We start from the raw sequence: 18963 nt of genomic DNA on the forward strand, positions 1-18963 counted from the left end.
TTATAGGTTATTCATGAGACTAAATCTAATAAACATGAAAATTCTTGGAACATCTTTCCAGTGGAAGTATTCCTATTATCCAAGCTCTCTTAAATCATTCACTTGACTACCTTACTGATGCTTTTTCACCATTTATCTCTGGAGATGCTCATTTTAAATCTCCACATCGAAATCCCAGCACACAGGCATGCATATGGGGCTGTGTTCTTCATGTCATTCTCCGGGGAAAGTGCAGACCACATCACTAGTGTGGGCTGCGGTCAAGGGAATAACCACGGGCCTAGCACACTGCAGACTCCTCTGACCTAAAAGCCCTTCCTGCACAGAGGTTGCTATTTAAAAAGCTAATGAGAAAATACAAATGGCCCCAGGTCCTAGCCACTACCTGCAATGGAAAACCAGAATGGGAGATACTCATTCCCAAGAAGCAGGTAACCCCAGCAGCCTGTGTTCCTGTTGTAAACGGCCACCCTGGAAAGGACATCTTCCCGCAAGGCCACTAGATCTTCCCACTGTACATCCTGCCCGAACCCGGTTGGGTCCCCACAGGATAAGTTCAGTGAACTCTAAGAATGGTCAGGCTTTTCTACTTTCACTTAGTTGGTTAGACTCAGAAACTTTGAAGGTAAAACAGAATCTCACAACCTAGAGTCCCACTCTCGTATGCATTTGGCCCTTGTTTTCTCTCACTGCTACAAGTACTGTTCAGAGCCCCCAGGGGAAGGGAAATGGGAGAAAACAGTGGGGAGCCCATGGCTAGCAGTCCAAGTCTCCTGCTTCATTCACCTCGGCCTGGGGTGCTTCCCTGTCACTGGTCCTGCAAGGAATGATTCCCTACAAGGGACCTGAGCAAGAAGGAGCCCTTACGGGGAAAGAGTGGGCAGGTTTGGGGAAGTTTCAGAGCCTGGTCCGTCCTAACCTTGTGGTGGTGGGGTGATGGTTTTAGACTCTTTTAGAAAACTGGAAGAATGGTTTCCTGGAATCTGAGACTCTTAGATGTCTGCCTGTCGAGCAGGCACAAAGCATCTCTCCCTCTTTCTCCCATTTTTAGAGCAAGACCTTTGCTTTTATATCTTGAATATCTCAGATACATGACAGAGTAATAGTGAAAGGCATTATATGATGTCCAGTCAGGAGATCATTCCATCAGGATTTAAAGTTTGAATGGGGTGGGCCATGTGGGAAAACCAGTTCAATAAACTAAGTATGTCATTTAAGCAAGAGGGACCTGTTATGGCTAACAGAAAGCAGATGATGCACCCAAGAGATTAAAAAAGGAGCAGGAAAAAAAGAGGGTTAAAAAAAAAAAAGGGAGAGGAAAAAAAGAGCAGGGAATGACAGGCTATAGGAAACACAAATGTTAAAAGAGCAGGTGTGTCTGTGTACTTTCCCTGTGTTAACATGGCAGTGGTTGGCCCTATGCCCGGGCCAAGGGTGAAAAACTAAGGAAAGATCTGGGGGAGCTGAATAAAGACTGTAAGAATAATAGAGCCTGAAGGCCCAGACCAGTAGTCAGGCAGGTTCAAATCCCAGCTGGCCCCCACCTAGATATGACCTTGACATAGTTATTTATATTCCTTGTGTTTCAGTTTCTTTATCTGTAAAATAGATACTTCAAAAAAAAAAATAGGATTAAACGAGCCCTTGTAAAGCCTGAGCCCATTTCCTGGCATATAGTTAATACTCAATAAATCCAAGCTAGTGTAAGTATTCCCAATATACAGGGATCTCACAGGGATGATGAAAAGACTAAGTGAAACAGTATGTGTAATATGTATGGTGCAGTGCTCAACACACAGTAGTAGTAAAGAACAGCTATAGAGACCCAGGCAAAAGTCCGTCTTAAGGGGCATAAAGGCAACAAAGAGCTGGGCGGAGGGTTGAAAATAAACGTGCTGGAAGCAGGATACATCCTAAAGAACTTGGCCTTGGATAGAAGCAACTCAGATTGGCAGATGAGTAACACAGACATGCAGACCAGCCATGGAGGAGTTGGGAATTTGGGCAGACGCAAGGGAGCACCGATGGCTAATTTTCAGAAAAAGAGCTGCCCCAGCTAGGAAGTCCCCACTTACAAGAGTATAAGTGACTGATTCCTAAGTCTGGCTAGGCTAGGACCGAAAAGTAAAAATAAATGAATTGGCCCCACCATGTCGTATCCAGATGGGAATATAGCAATACTGGTTATGTCCATTGCCAAATGAAAGATGGATGGTTTATCCGTGTTCAACTTTAGCTTCACGTTAGAGAAATTATTTCTCTGTCTGCTACAGACTTCATGAGTCTGTTGTCCAAAATAATTAGGTACCCAAGTTACAAACTACCCAGAGCTATCCTAAAAACCTTGCCAACAAACAATAGTGTCTTACAGAAGCCTGAGTTGCTGGGGGGCTGTCTTGTTAAAAGGAAATTATAAGTGTGGTTTTAAGCCTTTGCAGCCTTGACTACCCAACACTTGACAAAGATGACTCTTTAGGCCGGGAGCTTTTATTACCTTAGGAAAACCAGGATAGAGAAGGGATACTTATCACAGTGAATTAATTATGAGACTCTTTTCTTTCCAGGTGTTAAGTACCCAACATTTCTGTTCAGAGTCAATTTTATTTTATTTTTTAAAGATTTATTTATTTATTTATTTATTTATTTGACAGACTGATCACAAGTAGTCTGAGAGGCAGGCAGAGAGACAGAGAGGAGGAAGCAGGCTCCCCGCTGAGCAGAGAGCCCAATGCGGGGCTCCATCCAAGGACCCTGAGACCATGACCCAAGCCAAAGGCAGAGGCTTTAACCCACCGAGCCACCCAGGCACCCCTCAGAGTCAATTTTAAATGCTTTTCTATCAGCATCTACTTTAAAAGGAGTAAAACATGCTAGCAGATTCTTGGACCGTCTTTAGGTCAAATCTGTGTTTCATTTATGTTTTGGGTAGGTCCAAAGGAAAATATATGCCAGAGAAATGCACATTCATGAAATATACTGAAGTCTGTCTGGGAAAGCAAAACCAAGACCATTCAAAAGCTCTGAAGTAAAGACACCTTAATTTGGACAAAAAGCAAATTTTACTTTGTAATCTACACTCACTTGCATTATTCAGCTTTGCTCAAAGTGAGACCGTGACCCTGATTCTCCTAGAGAAGCAGTTTTGGCTCTCTTTGGATCTTAGACACAGGTCCAGTCATTGTTGTAGATTTTATACAGATCATCCCAGAAACCCCCAACCCAGGGCTCAGATGGAGATCCTTGGTGGGGCTGGAGAGAATGAGTGAGGCAAAGCCTGTGGCCGCTTGCCGTGGTCAGGCCTGGGTTCATCATCAGCGTCGACCAATAACTCATCCACACGATGAGAGCACTCGGGCCTCTGGTCTTTAATATCTCACGCACAGTTATATGGTCCTACCTCTAAATTACTGGAGAATTTTTAAAGTAAGATTAGAGTCAAGAGTGAGCATGTTCTTTAACCTTACATATCAAAGATAACGAACATTAACTTTGAGTTGTCAGTCATGAGAATGAAGAAATGAAGCATTGGCTACAGCTTTCCCCAATGAGACGCAGGGGAGATCTTTCTATACTGTGCTATATTATGAGACTTGCAGAATTCTGAGGCCTGAGAAAGCAGATGTCACACTGATGCTTAGAATATAAGTCCTTAAACATTAAAGTCATATTAAAATGAGACTACTGTGCTTTCTTGCTAAAGGGAAAAAACAAAAAACAAAAAACGTAAACTTTCCTCTGGTGCCTGCATGTATATATCCCTGGCTCTGGAGAATCTATACAGTATTTCTGTGATGATTTAAGATGAAGAATCCATTAAAGCTAAACAAGAGCACAGATAAGTATAAGGCATCATCAAGATAAATTCTTGTGATTCATTAAACATCCATTAAAATAACTCATCAAGGCTAATCTGTTCGGTGCTAAGTGGTGCTTCTGCTCATCCCTAGCGAATTGCAGGGAGCTCAGCTCAGCCCTGCAGGCATCCATCTTCATCAGGAATCGAGCAGGAAGACCTAACTGCAGGCTAAGCCTCCTCATTGCATTGTTCAGCAAGATTCTTAGAAAGGGGAGAGTAACCCACAGATGGAGTGATTTTTGTGTGTGTGTGCTGGGAGCCACTCTTCAGCAGATGGTTCTGGCAGAACAGACCTATTTGAGCATGTTTTGCACGTGTGTGATGTGCCATCTAGTGGTTGAATGAGCCTAAATTAATGAAAAGGAAAAGGGTCCTTTGCTGGTCCCTTTCTGGCACCTTTGCAAACTGTCCACCACGTGATTTGAGCAGGAGCAGGAGGTGTGACACTGTAGGCTATCACTTGGAAAAGGGAAAAAAAAATTCCTTTTTCTTAGAAGCCATGTGTTGAACCCAAATAGTTGTAGGGAGGGGAAGCACTGGTATTACAGCAATTATGCAAGCCAGAGGTTGCAAATTGGTGGCATTTGGCCTGCAGAGTACTTTTCCCATTTTATTTTATTGAGATGTAATTCACGTATATAGTATATTGCACAACTGTTCAGCGTATAGTTTGATACTTTATTTGTAAAGTTTATGTAGGTATAATCTGTGTCATTACCACGCGGATCAAGACCTGGAATGTTTCCAGCATCCCAGAAGCTTCCCTCTGTCAGGGCTTATAGATAGCCCCTCTTCACAACTCTGTCACTGTAAATTCACAGTAACATCATGAAAGTAGATACTCCTAACCCTAACCTCCAAGGAAGGATAAAATCCTGTACTCCCTATTTCAACAGTTTGCCCAAAAAGGAACAAGTTTCTCATCAAGCACTCTGCAGCGAATCAAAGACCCCATCTCCTGGGTTTGCTGCTTTTCAGAGTCCAGGTGCATAATGAGATCTCTCCCCCCAGTCTAAATTGTTTTTCTTACCAAGCTTCTCACTGAGAGATAGATCCACTCGGTGCACTGATTGTATTTTCCCAAGTGTCTCTGCAGGCACCCAAGTCAATTTTCAAAGAAATCCCATTACTCGTGAGCAGTATCTCAGAGGCGCCACGGATTGTCATGGCAAAGCCTATGAATTCTGATGCAGCATTTCAGAAATTAATGCAACTGCCATGTCACCAGTGACTGCATGACACCTGCTCAAATTAAGTCAAGCAAATGCTAATGGTGAGAAAGTCTCTCAACCTGTAATCCGGCAAAGGCTAATTTCTAATGAATAGCATAATGCAATCATTGTTGCTATTTCTACAGGACCTCTTTCTGTTCAAATGAAACTAGATTCCTTCTGAATGTCCAAACATACAGTATTTCAGGAAGCAGAGCTAGTTCTGAAATAAAATTGGTTTATTCCAGACCTGCCTTGTACATGCCTATTTAATTGATTACGAAACAAACACACAATCATAATATGTCTCATGAGCATGTTACTTCTGGGTGTTTTGCGAGGTGCTGGAGATAGAAAAGCAGAAGACGGATGGGGCCTCCCTCACTCCCCTTTAGTTCAACCTTGTTTAGATTTGCTGGCCTCCGGCTTGCAAACTGACATTTAGAAAGATGGCTATTTCTTGGGATAATAAACAAGGATAAAATAAAGGCTTATCTTAATGTGCTCCTCCTTTCAAATAACTTGTATTTTTTTCTAATTATTTGTGATATATTTGGAAAAAACGAAGATTGTAAAGAAGAAAATACAAAATTCCCTAATGCACCAAAAAAAGCCTATAATGGCATTGTTTAATTCTTCTCAAGGCATTATAATTTTCCGTTTTTCTGTGGGGGGGGGCATGTAGTTACAATTGCATTTGGCTTTGAACAACATGGATTGGAACTGCACGGGTCTGCTTATACATGGATTTTTTTTTCCAATAAATACAGTACAGTACTATAAATGAATTTTTCTTATGATTTTCTTAATACTTTCTTTCTCTAGCTAACTTTACTGAAAGAAGACAGTATATAATATATATAACATACAAAATATGTGTTGACGGTTATAGGTAAGGTTTCTGGTCAACAGTAAGCTATTAGTAGTTAAATTTTTGGCGAGTCGAAAGTTACACGTGGATTTTTGACTACATAGAGGGTTGGTGCCCCTAACCTGTGTTGTTCAAGGGTCAATAGCATTTATTTTATGAAGTTGAGGTGATACTATGTATTTTGTTCTATCATAAGAAACTCTTGAAACATGTTTAATATTTGAGTGAGTTCATAATTTTTGGAATAAGAATGAAAACTAATTTCTTAACCATTCTCTACTATTGGAAATTTTATTGTTCGTTGATTCTAAAACAGTTACAGAGGTTTAATGTTTACGTATTTGAAATGACGTCTTTGACTTTCTACCACACTCAAGGCCAGAACTTTCCAGATAGTGTTAAATAATACTGGTGATGCTAGCTGGCTGTGGTTTGTTCTGATTATAAATGCAGTAACTGTGGTGTTGTTAAATATGAAGGCAATGTCTGACTTGAGTTGGGTAAAAATCATATTAAGGAAATCCTTTGAGTTCTAATTTTTAAACATCAACAATGGGGAATTGAACATTACCAACTGTCTTTCAGTGCTATTGAAATAATTAGGTTTGTCCCAGTTTGGCCTATGGGTGTAATACATTATATTAGCAGTTTTCCTAATATTGTCCCCTTCCACCAGCATGAATTCTACTATACTGAAGACTAATATACTTGTAATGAATTGTCAAATTTAATTCCATATTATTGATTTTGAGATTTTAACATCCATGTTTATTGTACATTGTTCTTGAGAGACAACTAGTGTGACAGGATCTACATATACTCTGTGCATTTCATTCTGGTCTGTAAATGTGGGTTGCTGAAATTAGGGACAGGGAGCCCATTTGTGTCTATTATTCACTCTCCCTTTTTCTTTACTTCTTATCCCAACTGCACATTGAGTGTTTTTTCCCTTTAGTGAATTGACAAAGTACTCCTCTTAACCTCTCTCAAAGCATGCATCGCACTCTTTCATATATTAAAATTTTCTGTCTGTTTTCTGTTCTTGCAAAGGGGGTCTTTGTCTTACGAGTTTGCCCCAGGTGGCTGCCCATTCTGCTCTTGACAGTAGGTTACCAAGAGAACTAATTACTTCGAATACTTTTGCCCACCTCATATATACACCATTCGTTATATTCAAGTAATTAAAAAAAAAATCAATCCAGGTGCCTGGGTGGCTCAGTTGGTTAAGTGTCTGCCTTCGCCTTGGGTCATGATCTCTGGGTCCTGAGATTGAACCCTGCATCAGTCTCCCTGCTCAGCCCAAGTCTGCTTCTTCCTCTTTCTCTGCCCATCCCCCTGCTTGAGCACTCTCTCTCAAGTAAATAAATAAAAATAAAATCTTTTCTTTTTTAAGGATTTTATTTATTGGGATGCCTCGGTGGCTCAGTCGGTTAAGCAACTGCCTCTGGCTGAAGTAGTGATTCCAAGGTCCTGGTACTGAGTCCCACATCAGGCTCCCTGCTCTGTGGGGAGCCTGCTGCCCCCTCTGCTTGTGCTTGCACGAGCTCACCCTCTCTGACAGATTAATAAATAAATAATAAAAATCTTTAATCTATGAGAGAGAGCACACAAGTAGGCAGAACGGCAGGCAGAAGGAGAGGGAGAAGCACGCTACCTGCTGAGCAGGGAGCCCAATGCGGGGGCTCGATGCCAGGACCCTGGGATCGTGCCATGAGCCAAAGGCAGACACTTAACCGACTGAGCCAACCAGTGCCCCCAAAATAAAATCTTTTAAAAAAAATCATTCCAATACTTATCTCAAGCATCATTTCACAATGATATCTTTCAATTGTCGATTCTTTCCCAGAGGAAGGCTTATAAAATTAAGTACATTATAGGGTCTCCCCAACTGGACTGTAAACCACTTGAGGACAGGGATTGTGTCTTAAGTGCATTCTGACCACTGCTGTGCTACGCGTAGAGTTTAGACTTATTAACGAGTGTCTCTGGAATTAATTAACCATTTTTCTTCCCTTGCACTGTAATGTTATCAAATGGTATTCCTCACGCTTACTTAAGGACCAAAAGCAACTTTGAAAACAAAACAGACCTTTTAACAAGTAGTAAGAGAGAGTGTCACAACCAAAAAAATGGGACGGAAATTAGCGGAGGAAACGACAGCAGGCGAAGGAAGAGCAGAAGCACGTGGCTCAAGCTAGAGCTTAAATAATGGATGTTATGACACCAGGGACATCATTACAGCGATGACTCTTCTAAGTACCTGGTCCGACTTCAGACCATCCTTGCAGGGCGGATCTAATTAGTGGGTATTGCTGGCCTTGTGCTTCTGGACAGCAATTGACGCTCCTTGGAAGGCAGACTGAAAAGTTGTGTTCCATGATTCCTTTCTCTTTTTCCTTAGGGTGTTAAATACCACATTATTTGAAAGCTGGGAGATCGTTGGACCTTACCCTTCCTGGTGGGTTTTTAATCTGCTGCTGTTGCTAATACAAGGCTTGAACTGCTTCTGGTCTTACTTAATTGTAAAAATAGCTTGCAAAGCTATTTCAAAAGGCAAGGTAAGATGAAACATACTGTTTCTGATACATCCCAGAAAATTATGTTTTTTGCTTCTTCTTAATCAACAAGAACACTATCATTTTGAACTTTATGAAATCTTCTATTTTTTCTTCATAATTTAGCATAACCTCCTGGAAACACAAACCAAAATTTTGTTTTTCTTCTACTTAGTTAATTTTTTTAAGTTTGTAGCATTGGTTTGCTGATGATTCCCACTGATCTGCATTTATAATTTTAAACTAAATGATATGTTATTTGTTGTGTTCTTTCTTTCCCTCTGTCTCCCATGGTTCTTCTCTGATTAAACTTGTGCTGAACAGAAATTTAATAACTTCTTTCCTTTTATGATGCAGTATGCCCATTTACGATTTTTCCAATAAAACTTAGTTAAATCTCTCTGTTTAAATATGGACTCATGAGGCTAATTCAAATAACGTTTCTTGGGAGCAGTGACTTTTCCAGAATGTTCTCTGTGACATTTTCTTACTTTCATTGTTTATTCTCTTCCTTCTGCCACCCTGGAAGGCTGGGAAGTGGAACCCTTTACATGTAAGTTCCTCATACCTCCCTCTCTCCCCCCTTGCTCCGGGTGCCACGTTAGCCTGTTGGAGGGCACTCAGAAAAAATGCTTTTGTTCCTATGCGTCTTGTTCTAGCTAATAAGTTGGCACTGACCCGAAACTTTCACTGAACTGTGGCTCCCACCAGGTGCAAGGGATACTAGAAACAGCTCAGTGAATAGTGCCCTTTGCAAGAGCTTGCATTCTGCTAAATTTTGCACCATCCAACAGAAGGAGAGGAATTTTTTTCATCAGTGTGTAACATAAAAAAATTAAAAAAACTAAAAAAAAAAAAAAACCCAGAAATAGACAAAAGTGAAGTAGAAGAAACAAAACTAAGTTGGGGAGAGGATCACCATGGACCAGAATGGAGGCCCGAGTGTCAGCTCTTGCCCCGGTCTGCCCTGACCACCTTGTCCTCGGTGAGGTAAACAGAGCTGGCCCCTTCCATGGGACTTGGGACATCTAGTCACGTACTGTGCAGCCAGTTCTCAGTATCAGCTCTTATATAAATCCAAAATATTTTGATCAATAAAATGTTCAGAGACGAAAGTTCATTTTTCCTCTGTGACCTCTTATTCTTTAAAATGAGCACTTGTAAGCACTGGGTGTTCTACATAAACAATGAATCTTGGAACACTGTATCAAGAATTAATGGTGTATTGTATGGTGGCCAACATAACACAATAAAAAAAAATGAGCACCTGTATTTCTGTTAAACACTCCTTTTCCTCCTCTGGATACAAATTACATCAATATGCACAGTGCTGTCCTCATGGTAACAGTAACCAAGGACAGGTGGATCCGATTACTTGTATCCTTACTGCATTGCTCTTTCCAGCAGACACAGTCTTACCAAGAGACGATTATTAATCTCATTGCAGAAGCCAGGCTTCAGAATATCTGCCCTTGCTGTTCACCTAGGACCGTTAGATTCATCTTGGCCATGGGTTAAGAATTCTGTTTTTCTATGGGTTACTTTGAGACCTTCTAAATTATTCCTTTCCTTCAAAGTGACATAAGCATCATTTGCATTTGTTTTTCCCCAAATACAATTAAAAATCATCTAACCCAAGCATGTAGATGTAAATTGATCACTCTCTGAAACTGGAGTTTTCTTTCCTATTACCAGCTTAATTTATGATTAATGGATGTCTCAATGTCGTGGGGCTTTACTCTCATGCTGTCTTTGTGACCCATGTTTGTTAAGTTCAAGTACCCTAAACAATTCAGTCCTTTTGGTCTTTCAGTATCTAAATAGTCTTGGAGACTTTCAGTATCTAATAGTCTTGGAGTACCCTAAACAATTCAGTCCTTTTGGTCTTTCAGTATCTAAATAGTCTTGTCCGTGTGCATTCAGTCTAATCTGAGGGGCATTGGAATGCAGTCCATTTGTACCATTTTTACTTGGTTGTTTCTGGTGAGAAAGGAGCAGCAGTTCTGAGCTCTCACACGGCCTCTTCCCCACCCACCTGACAGAGATGACGTTGTCCTGAAGCCACAGTGGTCTCTCCAGTGGGCGGCATAGGGGGCACAGGGAGGACGTGATGTGAAAAAGCCCCCAGTTCATTCAGATACACCTCCCAGGAGACTGCCAGCGCACTTCTTAGAGAAAGACAGGCAGCTCGATTTGGGGAAGCTTTGAGGAAGCCAGGCCGCCAGGCCTCCAGCTCCCTTTAGCCTCCCGACTGGAAAAACAAGTGAACAGGGCTCAGTTACTCAGAGGCCCTCAGGCATGTTGGGTAAAAATGCTTACCATAATTTAGACGGATGGAGTAGGAGGTTCAAACTATTTTAATTTTAAAAGCAGTTGAGTGTTTTCTTAATCTCTCCCTAAATTACTTCCTTGCTAGACTGTGACTTTGTCCTTTATAATAGCACATATGCTGGTGCCTGAGCTTGCTATCCTCCTTACATAATGAGACTGGGTAGAGGATTGAAGAACTCTGGAATGATGGAAGTCCAGTTGTGATGATCTGGTCAGTAGATTTTCTTTGGGAAATCTACTTTTAAACTAGATTTTAAAAATTTTAAATTTTTTAAATTTTAAGAGATTTTAAAATTATAATCTAATTTTAAACTAGACCTCACCCAGCAGGTTCCAAAAATGCCTCCTGCCTCCATGAGTTGTTACATAGTATATAAAACAAAATTTCTACTTAATTTTAGCAGACAGGAGAGAAAAACAAATTAAGTCATAAAATAATATATTACAAAGCCAAACAAGAATGATGCTTTAAATTATCTGAGCTAGTGTATCCCTCCATTAGTGCAGCGAATCCTTTACGGGATTCTTGTGGGGAATGTGAATAAAAATGAGTTTTTATTCATTCCAATTTTATAATACGTCACCTTATCAGTAAGAGTGGGCTTCAGGATCTAGTACATTCTCACTGTGCAAAGGTACCTTAATGCCTAGGCCCCTGTAATACCTAAACCCACCTACATTCCATTCCTCAATAACTGACTTCCTCACCCAAATTGCATATCTCCCCTGCAGGAGAACTAACTATTACGGCAGTGTACCTATCCTCTTAGATTTTTCACGTTTGCATCTGTTTCCCTTCATGGATGATTACGCTTACTCTTCTGACCATGCCATTCCTTGATGATTCCTTAGGAGCTGGTTACATGCACCTTCTTGTATTCCACAGGTGTCCAAGGACGACCGAAGTGATATCGAGTCCAGCTCAGATGAGGAAGACTCCGAACCTCCAGGGAAGAACCCTCACACGGCGACCACCACCAATGGGACCAGCGGTACCAACGGGTACCTCCTGACTGGGTCTTGCTCCGTGGATGATTAGTTCCTCAAAACTACAAGTCCCGAACAAAGTGAACTGTTTGTTCCTGGAAGTATTTAATAAGTTGCAAATGCAGTTCCTTTCATTATATCTCAGCACCAGAAAAAAAAAAAAATTAGGATTATCAAAGCATTTTGAATAGTGCACTGCCATATGTCCTGTCTGTGAATGAAGAAGAATTACCATTCTCTCTACGTAGGCATGCTGTATGTGATTGACACAAGGGAACAGTATTTGCATTTGTACTGTCTTAGAATATTATTTATATTTCTTTTTTGTTTGTAAATCTGTGGACAAAAGAGGGTTTCCTCACCCCTTTTACTCTCTGGGTTCATGACAGTGAGGGAGATGCTCCATGTGCTTCTACCCCTTTCTATTGCTGTAACTCAGTTTGATAGGAGTCTCAGCTTACCTTGTCACTTAGAGCACGCAAAACCCAGTGCAAGATTCTCGTACTGCTCCGAATAGGTTTGCTTTCTTTGTGTTACTGTGCCGGTTTTGAAATTGCCTATATAGCCTCAGTGACCATTTTCCCTGTGTAAAGTTTCAGCAGGATGAGCTAGGCTTTTTAATTGCCACTCTTCATGGTCGATTTGCACAGCTCAAATTGAAGACTATGGTTTTTTGAGAACTTTAAAAAATTGTTTTGTATTAAATTGCTATGGAATAGACATCATTTCTTGTGCACACGGCCAGGATATCCCCAGTGAGTACGGTAGCCAGCTGGAGATGAACTTTGTAGGTTACAGAGGTTTGTGTGTGTTTGTGTGTTTTTGTTGTTGTTGTTTTTATTCCCTCTTATGAGGTCAGTGCTCTGGCTCTGAAGGAGGACCTTTGCTTAAGGTCATAGTTAGAGACAATGAAATTGCTCTTACTATTGGGAATTTGTCCCATGCTCTGAGAATAACAGAAAGAGAAGGCTGATTTCAACCAGATTTCAGCACTACCCCTATAATTGCCACAATCTCCTGTCATGTCATGAAAAAAAAAAAGAAGCTAAGCATATTTTGGCGCAGCAAAGGAGACTTTGAACAGCTGGCAAAGGTCAGCCGTAGCCCAAAGCACTTTCTTGCAGCCAGCATTCGAGGAAGTGCGCTATCTAGTATTTGATCTTGGTGTTTGGATTTTTCTGAGCAAAATAAAGCCAATGGGAGAAGGACAATTTTACTGTTTGTCTTTTCTCCTTAAATATGACCCAGACTGACTCTCCTGTTGCTAGAAACTGAGCGGTGTTGCACCTGAAGCCCTCTGGTTTGCTTCTTTGAAGACTTGTTCGGTTTCCAGGAGTTTTTATTCAAACGGAGCTATTTCCAAAAAAAAATAATTAAATTCTACTGAACTATGGCAATATCAGCAATGAGAAAGCTGCTGAAAATAAGTTGCTATAGTCTCCTGACACAGCAGTGTTGTTTATGTATAAATAAGAAAACCATTCACATAAACCAAAGATTTTATCTCTTCCCTTCCAACTTTTAGTAAGGGGGAATAAAAAGGTATTACAAACACTTATTTCATAAAAAAAACAAAACAAGAGTCTAACACCGCAATGTAGTAAATAGCATAAATGTGTGAGTTAGGGGATAGTAAAGACCGCAGCATCAGAAATACTAAGGAGTGCATGTCCTACAACCATTCACATTCGATTCAAACTTTTGAAAAAATTGAAATAAATCTTTGTGCCCACAATTTGCAATCTCTGAGTTAATAATTAAGATAATGCCCCCAAGCAGAAAAAACCTCCCACCGTAATATTAAATCTTTCCCCACCTATATATGAAATAGTCTGTTTCTGAAAAGGCCCATAATGATAATTGAAGAGCCTTAGACATATGTCTGCTTGTTTATTGAGAAAACGAAGCAACTAATTCTTCTCATAAAACCTTGTTACTTTATTTCACAAAACAGGGGTATGTTTGGGAGTGTAATTTGTGGATGGTTTGGGACCAGTCATAAAACATCAAAAATTCTTGTTAGTCATCTGAACATCTGCTAAAATGCAGATATATAAAATGAAACAGCATATTACAGCTGAAAAATGTTGAGACGGTGCAAGTTTCCTTTCTTATCAACTAAACTGTGGGGAAGAAAAGTGAATTGTACCTTGCTGTAGTGTCTGGGGCAAGTCTTCAAAAGGGAGAAATAAACCAGAGAACCACCATGTGTTCAAATTCGGGTCATCTAATACTCTGCCACAGAAGAATAATTTCAAAAGATTGGCTCGTAAATTAATGGTTTGGGGCAGTTGCATGGAAAGACGTAAACCAAGTCTGTCCTTAGCAAAGGCAAATCTAAGCAATTTTTTATTTTTCCCAAAAGTCCCTTGGAAGGAGGACTGAGAACACTCGGAGCTTCAGTGACCAGTGACGTTCACTTAACACAGTCACCTATGTATCTATAGATTTTTATTTAATTTTGCATTTTAGGGCAAAGAGTTCTTTTTGATTAATCAAAGTGGTGTTTGTAGACCTGTTAAGATGCAAAATAATGTATTTCTTTCTACTCCTCCCCCTTATCATGGTGGCATGATAAGACCGAGAGAGAAAAATATGTGAGATATCTTATCTTCTACTTGTGCCAGGTCATAGCTTTGGAAGTGCATTTTGTATATGCAGCTGTAGGTTACTGACAGTGTTGTTTCCCATTGATTACCTTAGCCCGTGTTGATAGCTCCTTCCTCCTGGTCATATTCAAACCCTTCCAGGATACCAAGGGGTGTGTAGGAAGGAGTCTAGAAAAAGTAATATTTTATTCTCTAATGCTATATAGCTTTTCTAGATCTCTTAGTGGAGAAAAAAAAGTAGAAAACAAGTAGAATTTGGCCGTGGGTCAATAAATGATATGACAGTGTGTGATCTATGTATGTACATTTATGTTTCTCCAAAAACATAAAACCAAAAGAGCACTGACTCATGCTTATCTATATTCTTTTCATAAAAACTATCCACTGTATATAAGAGAAACTTCCCACCTCCCTCTCAACTTCCTGTTCATGCCACTCACCCAGATGAGAGTCGGTAGGATCCTTTCTCTTGCCTCAGGCTAAGATCACAGAGGGCCTAAGGTCAGCATATAAGCCGAATGTAGTTCACATTTCCAAATTTAGTGGTACATATGTGGAGAATTGAATAACTGTCAGTATTTTGGATGATTAAGCTGAATGTTGGGGAAAATGCATATAGGTGCTGTTTCACCCCAAGGTTTTGTTATCATCCAACTCCTGCCAGGCTGCTAGACAGATGGTGTCCTGAGGTACCATCAGATAATGAAACAGGTATCAGAGAATGGTGGGCTAGGAAGAAAGGTAGACTCCCCAAAGAAAGCAAGAAGTTGGGTGAGAGAAATCACTCTGTAGTGAGATAAAATCAGACCATGTTTAGCCAAAATGGTGGGTGATCCTCAAAATGTCTCATTCTGTTGCCAACTTTCCATTCTGAGTATTTGGTAGAGGTTGGGTTTGAGTGAACTACATGCTTTCACATGAGGCAGGAAGGGCCTGGATCCCCCACTTCTTGTGTTTGAACCTCATCGTTATTTGGGCTGATGTCAAAAAGGAGATTTCAGTTTACCTGAATCTTTGCAAAAGAGCTCTTCTGAGAAGACTTTATGGACCCCCATGATTGTTCCCATTCTGTTCATGACTCTGTATTGATAGTTATTTTTGTCCCTTTCTCAGAATGTTAATGCCAAAGTTGCCTGAATATTTGAGTGTTTTTTCTTAATTTGAAGCGTACAGAATAATTCCAAAGGTGTTAAGAGATTCTGTTTGTTTGTGTATGTGATGATGTCATTAATGTCCAGAGAGGCTTCAAGAAATCCTTTGGAAACAAAAGGTTAAATGTTTACATTTCCTGTGAGAGTTGAGGTCTTATGATACTAATTAGCTTACTTTTTTTTTTTTTCTTTGTCTTTGGCTGATTCTGCTCTGTAGATAAATAGTATCCCTGAAATCTTTAGAACATGCAATTAAGAGAAAACCAAATTAGGTCAAACTCAACCTGATGAGAAAGTGATGACAAGCCGCTTCAGTTTTTAGGTAACTAGTGTGGGATGAGAAAATGCAGTTAGCTCTGGCTATTACACTTGCTCTCCAGCATATGCTGTTCATGAAAGGAATACCCTCAGTAATCGTAACAGTCCTTCGGGTCATGCATAATGCCGCAGATAGTAATTGGTACTGGTTCACTGTGGCCACAGTAGTTCTTGATGGAAGCAGGCCAGAGAAGGACCGTGTGGTCCGCCTTTATGTATACAGTCCCCTCCCTTCCTCTAAGGGACACTCAGTAGACGCTGGGGAGGCCTATCCATTTGTTCACTGTGTGCAGTTTTAACGTCTCTCATATATATTCAGAGGGAACATCGCTGATGCTGGTTTTCATGGAGAAAACTTGATTAGAGGACCTAAAGCATTATAAGGAACAAGCTCCGCAGACACGGAAAGGAGAACCTGAACCTTTTCCAGGTCTTTGTAACTGAAGTTCAGCCTTGAAGCCTTTGAAAGGAATGGCTTAGCAAAGGGCCACAAGCTAGGACTCCCATCAGCTCAAAGAAATAAAAGTCTCTGCAGCCAGATGGCCTGTCATTTGGCATCTTCACAAGACCTGGTCTTCTCAAGATTGCCAGGAACTGATGGGAGGGGTCGGTTAGCCCAAGATCTATCTGTTCATCTCATCCACCCACATTCCTCTCAGCCTCCTGGAACTCTTGATAAGAAGAAACCAAAATATTGTCACTTATCTGCCATCAGCTTCCCAACAGACTTTGGATCAGTGGTTGACCACACTTCTTTTCTCCGACTGATTCCATTTTTCTTAAAAAGTATTGGGCCCATGTAATTGTGTTTTCCTCCAGAGGCCCATGAAAGCTTGGTTTCCTGTTTTGCTATATGTTGCATGGCCTGGAAACCAGGGACCACAGCTGTTGGTATGATTTCTATGTTAAGTGAAAAATTAGACTTAGATCATCTTTTTTTTCTCTTGGATCTACAGTAATTTTTCTAAACTGTCATAAAACTGCCCTTAAAAAATTAGAGGCTTTTAAAGATTAGTTGCCAAAGATAAATGAGCTCTATAATAGCAACAGTTCTGTGGCAATTCTGGGAGTTTAACTTAGAGACTCATTGAAGATGGAATACCCCCTCCAAGTTTGATTTCCAAAAGTTTCGTAAAGCCTCTAAGCCTCTGATTCTCATCAGCTCTTGGTGTGCCCATAGAATCAGTTACCTCCATAGCCATTTGTGGCCAAGCAAAGGGGGAGAGGGTTCGTTAGGGATTTGATTTTTTTTTTTCAATTTGCAGTGAGAAATAGGATAGGTGACAAAAGCTTAACTTGTTTTCTTAAGACGATTCAGTGCTTGAGCATCTCTGTCAGAAATGGAATGATGTACTGTTAGCCAATTAGAATTATTTTATGTATTGTTACTGTGTTTTGCTGATTTTTATATGAAAATATAATTATTCATTCTTGATCTCTGGAAGCAATCATTATGAGGATCATTTTACTTTGGAAACACTTTTCATAATAAAGATAAGTATTAGGAGTCAAGTGTCAGTGACATTTTCTCTAAGCGCTCTTGGGCTGCTGTGGGTAATTTGTCTCGTCATCCTGGACAGGATTTATTTCAGGACACACATTATCCCTAGTTTCTTGCGAACTTTCCTTAAATCCCAGTTATCATTATGATTACGGGAAAGGTAGTATTATATTTATATGTCATATATATATCTATATGGCTACATATATATAACATACAACATATATATCTCTATCTTGTCAGGAATTTAGCTAAGCTATTCCATAGTATTGCTGCCCCAGTATCCATTTTGGTGCCCTGCAGGGACCCTAAACTGACCCTAGCCTCTCAAACAGGTGCACACCCTGCAGGGCAGCCCTGAGACTCACAAGCAAATCCAAGTCCCTGATATGACCTCCTCAGTAGCCCCTGTGATCAACAGTCTCCCCTTCCAGCGCCTTGAAGGCCTTATGTTGCCCCTCGTAAGACCACGATGGGGTTTACCAAAATCCCACTCTTTCGCATTGACCCATCCAGCCTTAGCCCAGGAAGCCCAAAGCGCTCTACTCACAGATCCTAATGAAGGAATGTGCCCCAAGCCCTGTCCCAGTCTTCACCCTGCTGTCACAACCCTTGTGGTCTCTTGCTGAGCTTCAGTTCACCATCTGACACCATGTACTCCACTTAATAAATATTAAATTTAACATAGTTAACACATTTGTGAGATATATATATATATATATATATATATTGCACTATCTCTTTGGAAATTGAGATATAAGAACTTTAATGTTACGTTTATATGTAGTGCTTCTTTCTGGAAAAATATTAAATATTATTTATAGAGATAACAGTTCATATAATCAGACTGCACTTATTTTTCCAAATCATGACAAGAAGCTCTTAGGACAAACCATCCAGAGCACAACACACCTAGACCCATCTCTGTCAGCATATGCACAGCTCAAAGGAGCTTGACTGATATGTTCTCTGAGCCCATGCCCTCCTTTGTTAGGGCTTCTTTCCCTCTTTCTCTGCATTTCCTGTGTAACACTGTCTTCCCTGGCCGCTCTTCTGCTCTAAGCTTATGTCATCTAATATCTCCAGAGCCATAAAATAGCACTGACGTTCAACCAGATAGCCCACTATCCTCCCACCAGTATTATGGAAAATAAAGCAGATGCCCTATTAAAAATCTTACAAATACCATAGCCACCCCCAACCACAATCTGATTGCAAGCATGAGTTAACCTAAGAAACTACCAAAATTCCTCCAAGGCAGAGAAAGATAGGCTACAAGCTACTATGCCACTTTGGGAAGCCATGAACTCTACCAGTTCTGTAAGCAAAGTATCATCTCGCAATTAGCCATATCATGGCTCAGCATCTCCGGGCCCCTGACTCCTGGAGCTTCCACATCAAGCTTCGGCACATGGTATTTCTGCCCCCGATTCTGCTTCCACCAACCCTGCACTTGCTTCACCAGGAGCAGCAGCCACAGTACCGACAAGAGTGACAGACGGCATGACAGTCAGCCATGGGGGTCGGACACCTGCATCTATCAGGATGCAAGGTGATCCCTCAGAACCAATGA

General features: G+C 40.6%; 1 protein-coding gene across 2 annotated transcripts in view; it reads left to right on the forward strand.

The window, feature by feature from the left end:
- Positions 1-17396, forward strand: part of CERS6 (ceramide synthase 6) — a 319470-nt gene extending 302074 nt beyond the window's left edge. The window contains exons 9-11 of one of the 2 annotated variants that reach the window (XM_044242267.1): positions 8340-8496; positions 9023-9046; positions 11711-17396. In XM_044242267.1, the coding sequence (XP_044098202.1) occupies positions 8340-8496; positions 9023-9046; positions 11711-11863 (334 nt within the window). In that variant the 3' untranslated portion in view covers positions 11864-17396. The remainder of the gene's footprint in view (positions 1-8339; positions 8497-9022; positions 9047-11710) is intronic. The other variant, XM_044242268.1, reaches the window with a different exon arrangement.
- The last annotated feature ends 1567 nt before the right edge of the window (positions 17397-18963 follow it).

Source organism: Neovison vison, chromosome 3, assembly GCF_020171115.1.
Source record: "Neovison vison isolate M4711 chromosome 3, ASM_NN_V1, whole genome shotgun sequence".
NCBI classification, from domain to species: Eukaryota; Metazoa; Chordata; class Mammalia; order Carnivora; family Mustelidae; genus Neogale; species Neogale vison.